The sequence below is a fragment of the Coloeus monedula genome (assembly GCF_965178545.1).
Source record: "Coloeus monedula genome assembly, chromosome: 20".
In the NCBI taxonomy this organism is placed as follows: Eukaryota; Metazoa; Chordata; class Aves; order Passeriformes; family Corvidae; genus Coloeus; species Coloeus monedula.
Window position 1 is genome coordinate 7,892,318 of NC_138800.1, and position 15,876 is coordinate 7,908,193.

A 15,876-nucleotide genomic window follows, 5' to 3' on the forward strand; every position below is an offset into this window, starting at 1 on the left:
TGCCAGTCACTCAAAAACTGCTCTGAGAGCTGTGCAGAGATGAACTGAAATGTCCAGCTATAAACCACAGGCCCCTGACCAGCACCTGGCAGCCACCAGAGAGGTTGTACAGGCACAATCAGCCCTGGAGAACATTCCCTGTCCTTCCCTTACAGCCCCATGCAGCAGGAGACCTTTCTTCCTGGAATTAACTCCTGTTTTTAAAACCCCAGCAAAGAGGCTTTTGCTGAAGGACAACTGGCAGGATTTCAGCCCCCATTTGCCTTCCCTGTCCCTGGGGTCAGCCTCAGGACCCCTCTCCTGAAGCAGCAATGGGTTGCAGCTGAGGTTTGGAGCACCCCACACATAAATGGGCCACCTTGGCAACCTCAGCTATTTTGGAAATGCTGCCATGCAGGTTTGGGAGGAAGGATCCCCCAGAAATTTAATTTTAGTGAGCTGACACCATGAACAGGGAGTGAGCCCCATCTCTGATCTCTCAGGGGCAGCTTTGACTGAGCAAATGTTCCTTTATCCTTCCCCCCTCCCTGTTGCTCATTTACTCTTTGATTAGGGATCATCCTCCTGTCATTTGTGTGGATATGTTGGTTTGTTGTGTTTTTTCCTAAGGAGTGGATGCCAGGCATCAGGACTCATGTGTTCAACGTATGGTGGCAATTAGCCCAGCTCTGAACCCTGATGGCCTGTCTGCATCTGCAATTAGTGCTCTGCTCTATCTGCATGAGGTTTTTATCTTCCTCCCTTCTGGGGCTGCAAAAGGCACAGCTTGGATCTCTAAAAATACAGCAGGGAAGTGTTAAAGCTGTAGCTTGAGCCTGACTGCCTTTGCTGTGGGGCTGCTCTCAGGATTGATTCCTGTTTGGTTCAGGAATCAGTCCTTGGCCTCTGTACCTGGATTTATGTGAGTGCAGCTCAGGGCATCTTTCTGAGACAGTGCAGAGCCTGTGGGGGCTGATTCTGGCTCTGCTGGTACCTCTGCTCCTGCACTTCCTGGCATGTTTCATGATCCTGGCTGAATGCACCTGGTTCTTTATTAGGACATTGGATTGCCCGATTCAATGTTTTATAGTATTAAGCTCATTTACTTGTGCCTTTGGTACTCTAACAAAATACCTCAAGTTGGCTTTGTGAAATGGGAAAATGGGAGCAAAATTTGGATTTCAGGGGGAAAATGTCTGGGCAGGCAGAGGAAAGGTGGCTGTAGGACCTGCTGTGTTTCATGGAACCTGGGGTTTGGGAGAAACAAAACTCCACTGCTTGCCAGCATCTCAAGGGGTCCCCCTGGCAGAGCTGCCCCACACCAGAAAGCTGCTCTACCAAACCACCTGGGCTTGCTCTGCTTTCCTTCCTTGCTATGTAATTTTATCTGTCCTAAAATCTCTGCTTTTCTCTGAGATAATGTGATTTTTAGGGAGGAGTTTCTCTCCCTGTCACCTCACTGCAGCTGATTTCTATTGAAAAGCTTCCTCCTAGGGAGGGAGGGGGAACAAGGAGAGAAATTATGGAGGGGCAGCATTTCTGAATCCAAATACATTAAACCATTTAATTCTGTTGACTCAGGGCTGCCTGGTTCTGAATGGGAATTAATCCACAGTGCACAAAATTAAAAAGCACAAGACAAAATGCTTAGCAGGCAATGCCAGGGTTTAAAGCAACCCATTAGCTTGCTCAAACGTCCCCAGTAAATTTTCATTTGTCAATAACGCTTAGAGCCTACAGTTTATTTACAGCCTGTTCAATATTACCAGAACCCCTCACAGTGCCTCATTTGTATTTATCTGCCACAGTCAGTTTCCTTTCCAGGGACTCTTCCTAATGCTTTGCTTTGTATCTGCTCCAGACGCAGCAGGGATGTGCCACCCCCCCAGGCAAAGGTAATGTGGGGTTACCCTTTTCTACCCCAATTATCCCCTGCAGGGGAGACCACCTGCAAGGCCACCCCGAGCCACCTCCCAGTGACCCATCCCTGAGCTGGAGCTGAGATCTGCTGCCATGGGGCTCCTCCAGCCTCTGTCCCACACCCAGGGGACCCATTGGCCACCAGCCAGCATAGATGGGAATCTCCAAACTGGGAGAAGGAGCAGGCACAAGCAGCTGTCTCTGTGGACCCACAGCCTGGCTGAGCTGGAGCAGTCATGGCTAAAATCTGTCCTCCTTCATCTGTCCCAAATCAGATCCCACAGGATGAGCCCTGGAGAGGAGAGCATGTAACAGGATTTCCCCCCAAAGCAGCTTGAATACTTCCAGGCAGATAACAAAGCCTGGCTGGCCCTGAGAATTTCCCCAAGGAAAGGAGTTTATTCTCGGGCACACACATGAACCGGCACTTTAATCTCCTGTCGTGGCTCATGTCCAGTTGGGGTGGTTTTGTCCAACACTCACAGACATGGCTCCCTGCAGTGGTGACCAGTCTCCAGTGGGGTTTGTCCCTCCCCAGCTTCCTGCCCTCTCCCTCTGCACTAGCACTCCTCCGAGGCAGAAGCACAGGCAATTGCAATGGAATTTTAAGCGGATGAATCATCACGAGGGCTGCCTGGGGAGCCTGGGGGAGATACAGGACAGGCTGGGCAACCACCTGGCTCAGGTGTAAAGTTCTGAGAGGGAAATCCCTCCAGAGGCTTAACCACAAAGATGGAACTGAACACTTCACAGGGAGCATCCACTGGACCCCGAGAGGTACAGCAGCACTCACCACAGAGCCCTGTCCTACACAGCATCCTGAGCTGGGGGCAGTGAGTGGGACCTGCAGCCCAGGCTCTGTCACAGCCCTGTGTATCTGTTTGGAGGTGGTCTTCAATAGATTTTATGATGAATGCAGAAGACAATCACTAAACTGAAGGGCCCCTTGCTTTTCTCCCACTCTTGGTTAGGGTTTGCAAGCTCTTCATGCTGCTGAGCTCCAAGATGCCATGAAAGGACACCCCATCTTTCCACCCCAAAGAGCAAAGCCCCATCACTTGCCTGCTGCTGTCTGCATGTAGCCAGCCAGGGTGCAGACTCGGCGCTCACAGGCTCCGCCGGGCAGCAGGACAGCGACGATGGCCAGCAGGGAGCTGAGGGCCAGCAGGGCACAGCCGCCTGCACACAGCACAGCGCTCGTCTGAAAGGACACAGGGGGCTGTCAGAGAGGTCACCCCACCACCACACCTCCCCACAAATCCCCCTCTGGAAATGGGGAGTGCAGCCCTGTCATGGGCGGCTTCTCCCACCTTTTCCCTTCCACCTTCTGTTGCTTCAATTCACTTTTAATCCTTGAGCCCGAGGTTCACCCATCCCCTGCTCCCAGGGGTTACTGGCATTGGGGCTGCAGTGACAACAGCAAGGGCATTACATGCATGAGGGGCCACGTCACTAAGACAGGTGCCATTAGGTGGCTGTGATGTGTGTCAGTGCCTCTGCTGAGCGCTGAAATGGATCTCATGACAGCACCTGCCTCAGCAGGCCTGGCAATGAGGAGGAATTTTGGAGATCCCACTGCTCCTCTCACTGCAGCTCTGCTGACATGGCAGGCTGCTCCCACCTCCAGCAGCCTAAAAACTGGGAAAAGCACTAATTCATGGCAAAACAGCTTGCCCTTGGGTACAGGTGTTCAATCACTGCACTGTTGCTGTTTGTGTCCCCATTGCAGGTGACCACTCCTGCCAGTGGGATGGCACTGGCAGCAGGGACACGTGCCAGCCCAGCCAGGGGCGCAGTGTGGCCGGGGGCAGTGAAGGGACCTTCCTCCTCCAGCACCCAGCTCTTGACAGCATTCAAATAGCATGAGGACACCTCAGTCCCAGCACTGCGGCAGCCACATCAGCTCCTGTCACTTCACAGCGAATTCCATGGAATGCTGCTGGCTCTGGTGAGTCACCCTGCGGTAACACCCGCCTCAGCTCCCCAAAGCAGCACAGCCCTAAAGCAGGTCTCACTCCCATCTTCCTGAAAAGTCTCGCTGTTATAACCTGTGTGGGAGCTGCTCTGAGGAGGTCAGGTCCCACTTCCACCCTTGTCCAGCCCTCTTGTCCTGGTGAGACATTCTGGTTAGCAATGCACAGTATCTGAGCTTTTGGGCAGCCATGGTTATTACTGAAACAACCCCCAATTCAGGTTTCCTCCCATCACCAAAGAGGTTACAAATAATCTGCTACATGTAAATTATCCTGCAGGAACCACAGACAGGCTGAGCAGGGGAAGAAGGATTGGATTTACCCTGTGATGCTGTGGGGGGTTCAAACGGCTAAAACCCCCTCCCATTAGTGGTGCTGCCCCACAGGTCTGGCACTGCCCTACATCTACCTGTGTTATTGACTGCTGAGCTGGTGTTCAGCAGCTGGACTGGCTGGTGCTGGGTGACACAGCCACTGCCTGCAGGGTCCTACCCAGCAGCTGCCACTGCTCCAAGAAGGGACACATGGGTACTGCAGAAAGACAGGCCAGGGTAGTGTGGGCACCACCTGACACCCTGGTGTGAGCGCTTCTCCTGAGGCTGTGCAGTGATTAGAAATCAGCATCTTATTTATAGCCTATTTATGCACTGAGCAATGCAAATGCTGTCCCAGCGATAAATTAATTCTTGACATGCAGTGCAAAAGGAACAGCAGTGCCAACAGCTACCCAGAGAAATGGAGAGGCTGTTCCAGCAGGGATATCTGCTCCTCTCCAGAGCCTTCCAAGCCACAGAGACCTGAATAGAAAAGTGCTGCTTCAGGGCTTAATATATGAGTTTTGGACACCCACAGCAGAGACCCCTAGCCTGTCCCTACACCTGGAGGGACCCATGGGGTTTGGGATGGGATGGGATGGGATGGAATGGGTGACCCCACTGCACAGACACTCTCCCAGCCTGGGACTCCGTGGGGAAAGCAGCCACAGCCCTGCTCCCCTACTACTCCCAGGGCAGCAGCATGGCCAAGAAATCTGGATTCATAACAAAAAAAGGATTACTCTGCCTGGCATCTGCATTTCACCTTCCACCCAGCAAAACCATCCTCCTTTGTGAGGACCATTAATTATTTAGAGCAATGAATTTTTCAGCAGAAAGGGGTCTTGTGAAGCAGGCTGGTTCCTCTCTTGTGTGAAGCATATTATTTTTAATGATCTAGGTTCTCCTTAATTGTGGTAGCTCAAATCCCCTAAAAACTCACAGTTCCTGCTGGAAACAACTGATGAGGCACTCAGACTGTTAATCCCCACAGAGAGGTGTGAAGGTCTTTTTCAGGATGAAGTGACAGGAAAAAGGCACAAACAGGATGGGTGCAGGTGAGTGCTAAACTGGCAGAAGAGCTGGTCTGGTTTGGCAACAAGACTGAAGGGTCTCAGGGCTGGCACCACCCTGATGTGCACAGGGGTGGCCAAAAACCAGAATCCAGCCAGGCCTTGGCAAAAGGAACACATGTCTTGTTGTGAATAAATGTGTGGAAATTCACGTGGGCAATAGGTGAAGGTGAATGGTGAGGTTTGGTTGCTGCTACATGGGCCAGGAATGCTGAGCCACTGAATGGCTGCCAGGCAGTTCTTGGGGGCAGAAGGGGTGGCAGGGGCACAGCTGCCCCAAAAATAGTTGACAGTAGAAAAGGACACACCTCTGCTCTTTGTCTGGCTCCCACATTCTGCAGGGGCGCCACGGCCAGAGCTGCCTGAACACAAGGTGTGTGCTGACATTATCTGCCAAAACACTGCATATGCTCTTGGAAACCAGAAATTTTGCTTTTGTCATAACCTTTCCAGGGCCTCAGCTGGGATTTATCCCAAGTGCTCCTGCCCTGTACTGGAATTGCTCCTGCAGATCAAAAAGCTGCTTCCAAAGAGAAATAATAAGGTTTAAGTTTGAAGAAGTCCATGGAGCAAAGGTACCAAAGAACAGCAGCTAAAATTCTCTCCTTCCCACCATGCAGTACCTCCCTCTCTCCTCCTGTTTGTGCCTGTTGCATCTTGAGCAGAAAGGAGAGGATGCAGGAAACAGATGCAAAGGCTGAAGCCCAAAAATAGATCGGGTGGGGAGGAATAACAGGGATGCAGGAGGCTGCCTGTGAGAGCCCAGCTCAGGCAGGGCAGGAGAAAGCCCATTCATCCCAGCACAGAGCACAGCTCCCAGTGCAAATCCTGCCAGGGAGGAGCAGGGCTGCCCATCCCCATCCCTGGGCATTGCTGACCCCTGTCAGTGCCAGGGAGATGCCCCCAGGGAGCCCAGCAGCCCAGGGCTCTGAGCAATCCTGCCTCTGCCACGCTGGGAAAAGACATAAAACCGTGTCAGATTTTCTGCTCCCACTCCCAGGGAGATTAATTGTTTATCCCCAAACAAATTAATCGTCCCCTGGTGGGACTGTAAATATGCCTTTATGTAGCGTAATAAATTCCGATTAACAGCAATCCCCTGCCCGTTATTTTAGTGTTTTACAGGTCTGACACATGCTATGGCTGGGCCATTCACTAAGCAATATATCTGCTGAAGATGCTGTTTCATTCACCAGAAAAATCAAAAATTAAAATGTCACATTATGGCTGTCCTGGGAAGAATTCCTTAATAACCCTAATGAAAAGTTTAAAAAAGTTAACTCGTCTTTGAAAGCCAGAATTAAAGCAGGAAGGGGGAAGGGAAAATAAACCCTCCAGTCCAATGTTCAGTGCTGAGAAACAGTACCTGGTGTTTGGTTCAGCAGAGGTAAACCAAGCTGGCAAAGCTCCTGCCATCACTATGAACTGAGTCATGATGCACATTAGTTTATTAATTTAATTTATTAATTGGCTCTTGACCACCCCCAGCAGCTGCCATCCTGGATGGGACCTGTGGTACCCTGAGCAGCAGGCTGAGGGCAAGGTTACAGACTGCTGGGGTGTTCCAGCCCTGCTCAGATGCTTAAGCACCTTTGGAAATGGGGGCAGAAAATAAATGCCCTAAATAACTGGGAAATAAAGCCACAGGCTCAGTGAGAAAAAGAAAGTGAAGGTCACAGCGTGTCTGGCTTTTTGGGGGTATCTGTTGAGAGAAAATATCTAAGAAACCCCAAATGAGCTGGAGAAAAACTGTAAAGTCAACTGTAAGAGAAGAGGTGGCAAAATTAATCCAACCATTTTCATTTTTAAATGCAGCCCTTTCCCATCAGAGCTCTGTGTTTAAATATTCATTATGGGAATTTGTTTTGGGGTCAAACTGCATAGTGCTGTACCTGCAGAGATGGGAACTGACTGAACACCAAGATTTTAACCTTGTTAAAAAACCAGATCAGTGCTGGATGGAGGTGCTGAGTGGGGGACCCGAGCTCTGGGATTTGCAGGAATGTTGGCAGGACCCGGGAGGCCAATGCAGGTGTGGGCAGGTGCCTTCTCTGCCTCCTCCTCGGGCAGAGGCGCCGGGGATCTCGGTGAAACTCAGGAATCTCCACCGGGGAGGCGCTGCGTGCCGGGGTGGGCGGATGGAGCCTCGCAGCTCGCTCGTATTTCCCCCACACGAGGCACAGAAACAAACAGCCGCCATCTGGGCGGCATTAACGCGACGGCCGGGAAGAGGATCCCACACATCCCACACATCCTCGGCTTCTCCTCCCCGGCAATTACCTTCCTTTGGGCGCCATCTGAGAGCTTTCTCCTGCCTGTTTGATCTTCCTTCTCCATCCTGCTCCCATAAAATGACATCCCTGCCCAGGAGCGCTGGGAAGTGCCCAGTGTTACCCGATCCCCAAACCAGGCAGTACCGCGGAGCTCCGGGGGTGATGCCACCAGGGAGGTGGCTGATGTCTCAGTCCCCTGAGCTGGGATGTTTTGGGCTGCACAGGGATGCAGAGGAGGCACTGAGGCTCTAGCCCTCATTTCTTCCCCTTCAAATGGGGGATTTGGGGGATGGGGACCTGCCCACACCACAACGTGCACAGGGGGTGCCTCTGCCCAGCCGAGATTTAGCTGCTTTTGCACAAAATTCAGCACCACCTCCACTAAAACAAAGCTCAGCCAGTCCTGGCCTTCCAGGCAACTTTTCCACTTTCCAGCTAATCAGGATATTCAACAGAACACCAGAGGGGTTAATGCCCAAACTGATTCAAGGTGGGGGGGAAGGCATTTTTTTAATTAGAGAGAAAATAAGAGACAGATAGTACGTCTGATGAATTATGGCTGTCTCTCTTTCAGTGCCATTGCATCTGGGGATGCTGGAAAGCAGTTCCTAATGGCACTGCTTTATCTAAGAGGATGATGGATAGTAGTGAAAGAGAGAGAAAAGGGAAAAAGTAAGACATTAGCACATCAATGGTGTGCCTGTGACCTCCATCAAGGGATTCGAACCAACTTAATGAAATTTTAATTAGGCAGCAAGCAGAGCACTGTGCTGGGTACCCGATCAGCCCTCCTTCCCCTCACTCTGTTATTATCCTTCCCCGGGATAAGCCCTTTCCTGGCGCTGGCAGCCAAGCCGGGCTCATCGCCGTGGCCAGGGAATGCCCCGCGGGTCACACAGCTCTCCCATCTGGCTTTTCCTCACAAAGCCAGAGGAGGAGCCCGAAGGGAGTGGGATTTGCCGGCTTAAGAGGATGGAGGGAATGTCCCACTGTCAAAATGTCCCTGCCATGTCCCTGCCAGCCTGGGGCAGACTCTGCTCTGGGCCCTGCAAACGGGAAATGCAACGCTCACCCCAGAATGTCTCTGGTGTGCCCAAGAGGATGCCCTTCCCAAGGTGTAGAGTCCAGGATTTGCTCTTGTGGAGGGCGTGTGTGGGCAGGTGACCCCGTGTGACCTGACCATCGCTGTCAGGAGTGGCCACAGCTCAGCTGAGCCCCGGCTGCTGCCCAGCCCTGGCCCTGCAGTCCCGGAGCTGACACCACCTCTTTGTTTCAGCAAAGCAGCTTCCCTCTCCCTTTGAGAGCAGAGAACAGAACTAATCCTGAGAGCAGCCTGGCTGCATTTTCAATCAACTTGACCTCCCACGGCCCACCCTTAAGCTGGTCCTGTCTCAGCACCCCTTTCAGCCCAGCTTAGCAGAGAGCAGGTCAGTGAGTCCTGGTGATGCTTTGTGACTCGGGCACTGAAACATGGGGCCAACAGCCCAGGAACTAGAGTTTCCCCCAACATCAGGTATTTTCTGTCCTGTTAATGTAGGTCAAAAAACTCTGGGTGGCTGATGAAAGCAGATAAAGTCTGCTGCGGGGTAATGTGTGTGAAGGTGGTGATGTCAAGAATTCCTTACACTTAGCCCTTACAACTCTCGCCAAGGTTGTGTAAGTGCAATTAAAAATCAAATGGACTGGCAGACAGAGTCTGGTCTCTTGGGAAGTTCTTAGGATGAGGAGCTGAAAGTTGATTTTCTGATAATCCTAAGTTAATGCGCTGGCCTGATACAGGACTCTGGAGGCAGAGCAGACTCTGCCTGAGAGCCAGCACACACTCGAGTCCCTGTTGGGGTCACACTGCATCTCTCCCTTATCCCAGAGCCTGTGCTAGAAGAGGAGTGACAGATTTTCCACAGAGTGACAGATCCCTTCCCATCTCCACGAGCACTCCACGTGCTTTTTCACTGGGATCAGGGCTGCTGTGTAACTACTCTGCAAACCCAGCCCCAATGGGCAAACCCCAGATGACATCAGGAACTCAGGGCTGAACTGACATGGTGAGAAACCAGCAATAGAGATTTCTGAAACCCTTCAGCATTTCCTAATAAAAGGGTAAGCAGGTTTATTGTACATTTTCACTAAGCTTTGCTGAATCTTTTTAAAACCCAGGAAAGACCCACTAAAGGAACTGCTGGGGTTGTGCAAAGCCCCCCCTGACCTGAGCAGGTCATTTTAGGCTCTGCTCCAGGATGTTCCATAGGCAAATGGTCCATGTGGTTGTAACCTGAATATCATGGGCTGATCAGCTTCTTAGTTATTTTAGATTACATGCTTGGCAAAGCCTGAAAATAATTGGAGACTATCTGGAAAAATAAAAATAGAAATTTGAAATGTGGCAGCAGTAGCTTCCGAAGTGCAGCACTGAGACAGGAACCCATGAGCCAAATGCTCCCACTGAAAGAGAAAATAAATTAGCTGAGGATGAAGCACTATTTTACACGTACATGGTGATCTGGCACCAGGAAAAAGAAAAGTCGTGAGATGCAATGAAACAGCTCAGAGCTCAAAAGTTCACCTGTTTTTTCATTTGGCCTCCCAGGAGCAATCCCCTTCTTCCACGGTACCTGCACCTCTCCAGCCCTCACAGCTCCAAGTCCTCCCACAACAGATTCTTCTTTCCTTTCGCTGTCTGTGTAAGGGCCTCACTCACAAACTGGCTGGGCCATATCACCATCACCCTCCTTTCTCCTCTCTGGCTCCAGCCAAATCCTCTCCAGTTTCCATCAGCTCCTGCAAAGGTCTCAGCTCGTCCACAACATCTGCAGCCATCAGGAATATTTTATTATATCCCACCCCATCAAATAACCATCATGATGCTGAGCACAGTGCAAAGCCTCAGCAGCACTAACAGGGTTAAATTAAAGGTACCCATGATATTAGAGAGCTGCAAAGTAATTATGAAAGGAAGCAGAAAAAAGCCAGCAACTCTAAGCAGACATGAAGGCCCTCTTAAGAGAAGAAAGGCATGTTAATTAACCTCCAGACATGATTCAAAGCATCATTTGTAGCATGATTAACATAATCCCCCAAGTGCACACACAACTGGCATTAACGATCATTTGCAGGACTGAACGCTCCCCCACCCCTTCAACGAATCGGCACATTGGAGCAGGGAAACCCTGGAACAGCACTGAGCCTGCACGCTGCAGAAACAAAAAGAACAATGTTCCCCAGGGATGGGCATCCCGGCTGCTCCCACCCCGTGCGCTGCAGGTGGGCGTCCTCCCCAGGTGTGCTCTCAGCATCCTCCCAACGTGTGCCACCAGCTTCACTCTAGAAGAGCTCCTGAGCCCCGCATCAGCTTTAGCTCCCTTTGCCTCCGGCAGCCCCAGCTCCCACCCTCCTGCCAGCAAACTCCAGCAAACGCTGGAGGCTCTTTTCAGGAGCTCCCAGATTCCTGTCCACGTTCGGCTTTCACTTAAAGAGAGAGCTGCCCATCAGACCGCTGGAAAGATTGGAAATGAACGTCACGGCTCTGAAAGCAAAGAAAAAAGAGCCGCGGTTTCCCCATCTCTCCAAAAAGGAGAGAAATCTCCTGCTTGAACTCGTGGACAGGGTTCCCAGCACTCGGCTCCCCCCGTGCTGAGCACTGAGGCGTGCGGGCTCGGAGGCTGCTCATGCAAGAAAGCCAAAGCTGTCGTCTGCCTCAGCAAAGCTGTCAGGACTATTTTATTATATTCCAGCCCATCAAATAACCATCACAACAGGTATTCTCCCCCTCATCATGGCAGAAAGCTGGTAAGGGAGCACTTTCCTCTGAAAGAATCTGCACTGTTTGTTGATCATTAATTACTTGGGTGGTATTAATAAAGGTGACATGGACATGTCACCAAAATGCCCTCTAAACTCCCCTCAGTACTGTGATTATTCATCTCTTCCACAGCCCAAACTCAGGAACTCAGAGATTTTGTGCTACATTATATTCTGGATCTCAGTGTGTTCAGAGACTGAAGCTTGTTCAAATGAGTCACTGCTGAGCTTTGTTCTTATCTTTAAAGTTTGTTATTGCTTGGAAGTGTTTATCTGCATCACATTTGCAAAAACATCTGAACAAAGGCCAGCCCGTGGAAACAAGAGCATTTTTGCACCTTTTTATATAAATAGGAAGGAGTTTATACAGCTGGTTCTTTTTGCAATTCACAATATTTGTCTCTAATGCCAATTTTAAGGACCGCGATGGGATTTAAGCAATCACACGCAGACCTGGTGTCCTGGGAGAGATAACAGCGCAGCTCCATGGCAGGCTGAGAAATCCAACTGCTGACACCCTTTGTGCCGGGCACAGCCACGACTTCCCGGGGATCCAGCCCCGGTTTGGGGATCCTGCCACACAGTGACCGGGAGAGAGTCCAAGCTCGTGTGTTCTGAGCAGAGCCAGGGAAATCACACTCACAGCCTCGGGGTAAGAAGCCAAGAACGAAGGGAGAGGAGGGAGAAAGGGCAGGGGCAAGCGGGCGGTGGGATGCCGGGCCGGGCTTTGTGCGGTCCCTGCACACACCCAGTGTGACGGGCGGCTCTTTGTCACCCCGGGACACCACAGCAAGCCCGGGCCCCATGGGGCACCGGGGAAGTCTGAGCCTCCTTCCTTCCTTCTTTCCTTCCCAAAAGAGAAGGGCATCCCCCCGGGTGGTCGGGCAGGGGGACAAACACGGACCCCCACATCCAGGCTCGATTTGTGGATCCACGCGTCCCAGGGGCAGCAGTTCCAGCCACCTCCCTGCTCCCCCCTGCACAGCAAACTCAGCCGGCAAGTGATGCTCAGTGCCCCGCTGGGAAGCACAGAAACCTCTCCAGCTCCTCCCTGACTCCCTCCCGCACACCCAGCAGGAGCCTGCCCGGGCAGGGCGGGGGGATTTGGGGCCCCGGCAGGGCAGGGTGGCCGGGTCAGCCCCGCGGCACTGCCGGGGCCACGGCCGGGCCCTGCACCGCGGCCACGCTGGGGCTGCACTGACCACCAAGCTGGCACGGGGGTTCCATGCAACGCCCCAAGAACCAAAGCATCCCAAAAAGGGATGTGACCCCACAGGGACCACGGAATACCCAAGAGGTGCTGAGGAGGTGCTCAGAAGCAGGACGGGTGGGATGCAGAGGATGAAAAGGATGCTGGAGAGAGCACGGGAAGATGCAGAGGATGCTCGAGGGCAGCATGGGGGATGCAGGGGATGCCTGGGATGCTCTGGGCAGGACAGGGATGCTGGAGCAGGTCTGGAAGACAGGACAAGGGATGCTGGGGTGATGACAGGGGACCTTAGGGACGTGAGGAGGACAGAGGGATACTGGAGAGCCTGGGGCAGGTCTGGGGGGATGCCAGCAAGTGATGGGGTGACACCGACGAGCCCAAAGCAGGCAAGGGGAGGATGCAGGAGAAGTGATGGGGGATGCCGGGGAGCTCGAAGCAGGCGGGGGGGATGCCGGGGAGGTGACGGGAGATGCCGGGGAGGTGATGAGGGATGCCGGAGAACCAGCAGACACGGGGGATGCTGGGGATGTGATGGGAGATGCCGGGGAGTCCAGGGAAGGGCAGGCGGGATGTCGGGGAGCTGACGGGGGATGCCGGGGAGCCCGGGAGAGGCGGTGGGGGTGCCGCGGCGGGGAGGCGCTCACCTGCCAGGAACCGGAGGGGATGTCTCCGAAGCCGCCGGGGCCGGCGGAGCCGTGGCAGCCGCGGGGCGGCCCGGCGCAGCGCCAGAGCAAGCCGAAGCCGGCGGCAGCGCGGCCGGGCGGCAGCAGCCAGGCCGGCGAGAGGAAGGCGGCGGCGCAGGCGGCCAGGAGGCCGGCGGAGAGCAGCGCCCAGAAGCAGCCGACGCCGCTGCACATGGTGCGCCGGCGGGGCAGGGAGCCCGCGCCCCGCGCCGCCCCCGCGCCCGCCACCGGCACCGGCACCGACAGCATCGGCGGCGCGGGGCGGCCGGCGGGGCCGGGCGCGGGGCCGGCAGCGCTGCCCGCGCCCCTGCGCGCTCCCTGCGCGCTCCCTGCGCGCTGCCTGCGCCGCCCCCCCCGCGGGGCGCGGCTGAGGACGGGCGCGGTTGCGACACCCGCGGCGGGCGGGGGGAATCCGGGGCGGGGGGAGCGGGGTCACCTGCGCGCACGGTTTTGGGGGGTTTCACGCCGTTTCTCTGCCCGCTGCAGGCGGCGGAGCGGCCCTGAAAGAGTCGGGTTATTCCTGCGGTTAATTACCGGCGGTATTTTTAACCCTCCCTCAGGGCCCGCAGACGGCGATGCTGCGGCTCCGCTCCTGCAGCTCTCCCGGACAGGGACACGCGTGGGGAATGCGGGGCTCAGGGGAACTCCTCACAGCCCGGGTGTCACCGCGCGGGGGATTTAAACCCTCCGTGGCAGGGAGGTCTCGTACTCGGGGTCTGCTCGCTCGGGCAGCGTTATCGTCTGATCCCGCAGGTTTCTCCAAGGTGTTGGAGGCAGAGTGGGGGAGCGAGGCAGAGCGGCTGCCCTGGAGCCTGCGTTTACTCGAGGTGTAAAAGCTGCGCCTCCCAGTGCAGATGGATTTTTATAACAGTCATTCTAAAAACTTCACGGATCAGGTTGTATTCCTGCTAAACCTCACGGTGGCTGTGCGGCAGATTGATGTCTTATCTCGCAGATTTTACGGGGTTCTCTCGATCTCCAGGAGCTCAGCTGTCCCCCCGAGCGCTCCCACGTACATCAGCCGCCAAAAGAATCAGATCCTTTTTAAAATGTAGCAAAAAATATCCTTATCCTGCGCTATGTCCTCGGGCGGGTTTCGGGCACTTACTGCCGATATCGCTGAAACAGCTAAAGACATTTGGGCAGCTTTTCGTCAAAAAAAAAAAAAAAAAAAAAAAAAGAGGTTTTCCTTTAGATCCAGAATGCATTGATTGGTTGGTGTTTTAAGCGCAGCGCTTGGAGAGAGCTCCGAGCCCTGGGAAGCCCGTGCGGATCCCAGCAGCAGAAGCCGGGGGCTTGGCACCCTCTCCTGGTGTGCGTCCGGAGTGCTGCGGCAGCAGCCGGGCTGCCCCGGGAGCCAACCGAGGGCAAATCATCCGCTCCTACAGCTGAACTCACGGGCAAAGCCTCCGGGTAACGCGCTGCGGTTCTGTCTGGACGCGGCTTTTTGGCTTCACGGGGGTGTGTCTGTGCCTCGCACTTAGAAATGCCGAGGATTCTGCTCGTCCTGTGACTGCAGGAAAGTTTTGAAGGGACAAAATGACACTCAGCCTAGGTTTTTTCCCCATATCTCTGGTTTGAAGAAATACTCGACTGCTGTCATGTGCTGCATCGCTTCTTGTACTCCTTGAGGCATCAAGAAAAACAAAAGAGGGGGGAAAGGGAAGAATGGAGAAACAGAAGATGGTCTTAAACTAGATTTTTTTTTAACTTTTAACTTTAACTAGATTATTCTTTTTCAAGTATTTATGACACCACAGAATGCCCAAGAACTTGGGAAAAACACTGTGGATTGGAGAAAGTCATCTGAGGTGAGTGCCACACAGCGCTGGCAATGCCGTCTGGGCAGAGAGGAGGTGCCAACGAGCCCGTTTGCTTTCACTGGTTCGGAATAATTCCAGAGCGGCTCCAAAGCCCTGCAGAAAAGGCTCCGTTCCTACAGGAGCAGCCCGCGGCGGGGCTGGGAAGAGCTCAGCACCTGGTGTGGGGGATTTTCTGTGTTCTGCTGCTCCGTGCTGCTTCCCCAGAGCTCTGCTGTCCCGCACATCTGCAGCAGCAGCTCACCAACACAGCTCTTCCTGCTGGGCATGAGCCTTTTTTTAATCTTTTAACCCCAATTTTACACATCAAACCTCGAATTTTATCTCACCCACTGAGAATCAGGTAGAAACTCTTTACCCCTTGCTTGTGACCAGACACAGAGGAAAAACTCTCCCTCCTCGGGCATGTGCTCAGTGGAAGGAGACAGGGAGGGATTGCAGTGTTTTAATAAAAGCAGTTCCTTTTTGCCAGGCTGGGACATTCCCAGGAGAATTCCCTTCTTTGAAATGCTCAGCACAGCCGGGAAGCAGGTACCAACCCTCCCGTTCCCACGAGGGTTAATGGACTGAGGTCAGCCACAGCCAAATTTGCCAGGAATTTTGTGTGTGCATGCAGACACTTGTTTTCCCATTAAAGAAAAAAAATTAGGACAAAAATACAAGTCTCTAGTTGAAGGTGCTGTGAGTTTCTTGGCAAAGACATCCTTGATTCCTTATGTCTTTAGGACATTAGTATTTATTCCAGAGTAAGATCTCAGCTGTTAAAGCCCTTACTCATATAATTTTTGGTATTTGTATTCCCGAAGTAGTGAGAATTCTGTACATGAGAGAGA

At 53.3% G+C, this 15,876-nt stretch overlaps 1 protein-coding gene across 1 annotated transcript in view; it reads right to left on the reverse strand.

The window, feature by feature from the left end:
* The window catches only part of LHFPL7 (LHFPL tetraspan subfamily member 7), a gene marked incomplete at its 5' end in the record, with an annotated part of 56,126 nt that extends 42,654 nt beyond the window's left edge, over nt 1–13,472 (reverse strand). Inside the window, 2 exons of the mRNA XM_082294805.1 lie at nt 2,962–3,100; nt 13,185–13,472. Coding sequence (XP_082150931.1) covers nt 2,962–3,100; nt 13,185–13,472 — 427 coding nt within the window. The remainder of the gene's footprint in view (nt 1–2,961; nt 3,101–13,184) is intronic.
* Between the last annotated feature and the right edge of the window lie 2,404 nt (nt 13,473–15,876).